General features: G+C 34.2%; 1 protein-coding gene across 3 annotated transcripts in view; it reads left to right on the top strand.

The window, feature by feature from the left end:
- Positions 1 to 5000, top strand: part of LOC137642485 (cocaine esterase-like) — a 38219-nt gene that overhangs the window by 6897 nt on the left and 26322 nt on the right. For all 3 annotated transcript variants that reach the window (XM_068375096.1, XM_068375087.1, XM_068375078.1), the window contains exon 2: positions 4389 to 4587. In XM_068375096.1, coding sequence (XP_068231197.1) covers positions 4389 to 4587 — 199 coding nt within the window. The remainder of the gene's footprint in view (positions 1 to 4388; positions 4588 to 5000) is intronic.

Raw genomic sequence — 5000 nt, 5'->3', positions numbered from 1 at the left:
AAATGATGGAGAAAGCCATTTATATCAAATGATGGCGAAAGCCATGGATATCAAATGATGGAGAAAACCATGGATATCAAATGATGGAGAAAGCCATGGATATCAAATAATGGAGAAAGCCATGGATATCAAATGATGGAGAAAGCCATGGATATCAAATGATGGAGAAAGCCATGGATAGAAAATGATACTTGGGATAATATAAAAAGGAGACAACGAAAGAAATTGATTGTTGAAAGTTTTCGAGGAAGTAATGAATATTTAGACAGTGAAGCAGACGAGGCTGACAAAGCTATGAATTCAGGGAGTGACTATGGTGTAAGAGTTGCTCATAGAATTGATAATGAAATCTCGACTGACGCAAAGAAGAAGAAGCATATACCCATCAAAAAGAAAGATGGTCTTGTTATAGCAATAGATGGAACACTTTAGTGAGGTTATGAATAGGAGATATGAAGGAAATAATTTGATTGATATACCTAAAGCTGATGAAGCCCTTGATGTACCCATGAATTAATTTAGTATGTTTGAAGTCGAAGATATCCTAAAAAAAAACTCAAGAGATGGAAAGCCCCTGGATACGATGGAATAACTACCGTGATGATATTGGCCAAAAATGAAGTGACTCCCAGACTACTCAGAAGATTATTTTGAAGAATGTAGCATGAAGAGGCAAAATCTGATGAATGGGAGCTAAGAGTTTTGGTGAAAATAGCTAAAAAGGGAGATCTGACTGATTGCAATAATTACAGAGGCATAATGCTTACATCAATTGTTATGAAAATATATAGTATGCTTATTCTGAAGAGACTGGAGAGAAAGACTGATGAAAAACTGAGAGATGAACAAGCAGGATTTAGAAAAGGTAGAAGTTGCACTGACCAAATTTTCATTTTGAGACATGTAGAACAATGCGTAGTATATAGAAATCCCTTTTGATGGCATTTGTGGACTATGAAAAAGCCTTTGATAGTGTGCACCTGCCAGTTTTGCGAAGAGTCCTGCATTATTATGGAATTCCTTTTGAATATGTAAATTTGATTAAGTCTGTTCATGAGCATAGCAAGGGTAAAGTTAATGGTAATGGAGCCTTATCAAATGAATTTCCAGTGAACAGTGGAGTACTACAGGGGAATATGTTGTCAAATATGTTGTTTATCCTCCTCAATCATTTTGTAATGTGTAGAACAGTCAGAGATGGTGGAGAAGGATTGGACTGGATTGGTGATAGGAATTTAGCAGACCTAGAGTATGGTGATGATGCTGTCCTAGTTAGCAGAACACCTCAAGATTTGTAATGCTTTCTTACCAGAATGCATGAAATATCACAGGAGGTTGGTCTGAAGATAAATAGAAGAAAGACAGAGATGATGCGAACGGAGTATGCAATGGAAGATGAAAATATCATTGGAAGGAGAAAGGATTAATGAAGTAGAATCATTTAAGTATTTAGGAACTATGCTCTCCAATACAGGGTGTTTAGAATTAGAGTTTAGCAAAAGATTGAAAAAAGCACATTAGACAATGGTTAGGTTAAGAAAAATTTGGAAATCAAATCGCCTGAAATTACATATAAAAATCAGACTGTATATCAGTTAAGTGAGATCGGTGTTACTGTATGGACATGAGTCATGGTATGACAATGAAACGATCTCCAATAGAACTAGTAGATTTGAGAACAAAGCCCTCAAAAATATTTGGGAGTTAAATGGCAGAACAGGATTAGAAATAAGACTATAAGAGAGATTACTCGAGTGCCATATGATGAGGGGTAGACGGAGATGGTTTGGGCACACATTTCGCACTCCCCAAGAGAGATAATTCACCAAACGTTCAGCTGGACTCCACATGGCATTAGAGAAGTTGGAAGACCCAGGCCTACATGGCTGAGAACTATGAAGCGCGAAGTAGGAGATGATGAATGGAGAAGTATTGAATTAAAAGCTCAAGATAGAGATGACTAGCGACATCTAACCGAGGCCCTTTGCGTCAATAGACGTAGGAGATGATGACACACACACACACACACACACATATATATATATATAAGTATATATATATATAAGTATATATATATATATATATATATATAAGTATATATATATATATATATATATATATAAGTATATATATATATATATATATATATATATATATATATATATATATATATATATATATATATATATACAGTATATATAATTTTTTTCTTCTAAAGTAGACGTCGAAAGAATAAATATATAATGAAAGAAGCTTGCCTAAGCAGCATTGTCTACGGGAGCAAATGCATTCAATATTGATACTGAAAATAGATTATCCTTTTGATCTTGGATCATAAGGAACTTTCGCGGAAATGAGGAAACGGAGTATTGGCACAAGTGGCCAGGGTTGCCAGGTTTTCCAAATGAGAAAAGGCCAACATCTGATCAACTGCAGCTGTAAAAGGCCAATCTAGTAGTAGAAAAAAAGGCCGAAAATATAGCATTTAAGGCTAACCAATTTCAAAAAGGCCAAATTAAAGTATTCAGCACGACAAAGGCCAAATTTGGTGATTTTGGCCCGAAAAAGGCCAACCTGGCAACCCTGCAAGTGGCTCCATAGCGAAAGTTGTCGCATCATTGAGAATGGTACTATCACACCCAATAGGTCTAATGAAATGTTCGTAATATGAGGCAAATATAAAAGGGTCTAATGAAATGTTCGTAATATGAGGCAAATATAAAAGGGTCTAATGAAATGATCGTAATATGAGGCAAATATAAAAGCGAATCCGCAAAAACTGAGGGGTTTAAATATTTCATCAAAAGCACGAAGCCTAGTTATGGTCAAACTCATCGCTATTATTATTATTATTATTATTATTATTATTATTATTATTACTATCCAAGCCACAACCCTAATTGGAAAAGCAAGATGCTATAAGCCCAGGGGCTCCAATAGAGAAAAATAGCGCAGTGAGGAAAGGAAACAAGGAAATAAATAAATGAAGAGAACAAATTAACAATAAATCATTCTAAAAAAGGCAACAACGTCAAAACAGATATGTCATATATAAACTATTAACAACATCAAAAACAGATATGTCATATTATTATTATTATTATTACTATCCAAGCCACAACCCTAGTTGGAAAAGCAAGGTGCTATAAGCCCAGGGGCTCCAATAGGGAAAAATAGCCCAGTGAGGAGAGGTAATAAGGAAATAAATAAATGAAGAGAACAAATTAACAATAAATCATTCTAAAAAAAGGCAACAACGTCAAGACAGATATGTCATATATAAACTATTAACAACGTCAAAAACAGATATGTCATATTATTATTATTATTATTATTATTACTATCCAAGCCACAACCCTAGTTGGAAAAGCAAGATGCTATAAGCCCAGAGGCTCCAATAGGGAGAAATACCCCAGTGAGGAAAGGAAATAAGGACATAAATAAATGAAGAGAACAAATTAACAATAAATCATTCTAAAAAAGGCAACAACGTCAAAACAGATATGTCATATATAAACTATTAACAACGTCAAAAACAGATATGTCATATTATTATTATTATTATTATTATTACTATCCAAGCTACAACCCTAGTTGGAAAAGCAAGGTGCTATAAACCCAGGGGCTCCAATAGGGAGAAATACCCCAGTGAGGAAAGGAAATAAGGAAATAAATAAATGATGAGAATAAATTAACAATATATCATTCTAAAAACAGTAACAACGTCAAAACAGATATGTCATATATAAACTATTAACAACGTCAAAAACAGATATGTCATATTATTATTATTATTATTACTATCCAAGCCACAACCCTAGTTGGAAAAGCAAGGTGCTATAAGCCCAGGGGCCCCAATAGGGAAAAATAGCCCAGTGAGGAAAGGAAATAAGGAAATAAATAAATGAAGAGAACAAATTAACAATAAATCATTCTAAAGAAGGCAACAACGTCAAAACAGATATGTCATATATAAACTATTAACAACGTCAAAAACAGATATGTCATATTATTATTATTATTATTACTATCCAAGCTACAACCCTAGTTGGAAAAGCAAGATGCTATAAGCCCAGGGGCTCCAATAGGGAAAAATAGCCTAGTGAGGAAAGGAAATAAGGAAATAAATAAATGAAGAGAACAAATTAACAATAAATCATTCTAAAAAGGCAACAACGTCAAAACAGATATGTCATATATAAACTATAAAAAGACTCATGTCCGCCTGGTCAACGAAAAAGCATTTGCTCCAACTTTGAACTTTTGAAGTTCTACTGATTCAACTACCCGATTAGGAAGAACAATACCATAGTACCTAAATATCCTAAACGCTTAGTCCCATAGACAACATTCACCGTAGATCTAACAGTTTCATTTGCATCTTACAGAATGACTGTGTCCGTTTGGATATGCATAGTCATTGCCGTTCATCTTGGCAGTGCTTCAGGCAGCAATGAAGGCCCAGTCATCTCGACCGAAGGAGGACAGGTGTCAGGGGTAGTGGAGGAGGCGACCCAAGGCAAACTCTTCTACTCTTACTACGGCATCCCATTCGCCGAACCCCCTTTGGGAGATCTTAGGTTCAAGGTACGTCTTTCATTCTGGTTTATATATATATATATATATATATATATATATATATATATATTATATATATATATATATATATATATATATATATATCCCTTTTACCCCCACCATAAGGTTAAATTTCGAGCACATTTTGCTAAATAATTTTTTTAAAATTGCTCTAACAAGCTTAATTTTTGTCCTAGAAAGGTCAGGTTGGTCTCATTCTTTTGGAAAATGCCTGAAGTTTCTCGTAAAATTATCAAAAAAATGTAAAAATATGTAATTAACAGTGTTTTGCAAGACTACCGGTACGTCCTTTGGGGGTGAAAGGGGTTAATATATCGCTCGCTTGTGACAACAACGTCATAACTCAAAAAAATGTATTTTTCAGTTATCCATATAGACATATTCATCTTCAAATGCTGATT

Source organism: Palaemon carinicauda, chromosome 1, assembly GCF_036898095.1.
Source record: "Palaemon carinicauda isolate YSFRI2023 chromosome 1, ASM3689809v2, whole genome shotgun sequence".
Classification (NCBI taxonomy): domain Eukaryota; kingdom Metazoa; phylum Arthropoda; class Malacostraca; order Decapoda; family Palaemonidae; genus Palaemon; species Palaemon carinicauda.
Note: the sequence above shows the minus strand (reverse complement) of the source record. Positions and strands in the feature narration are given on the sequence as shown.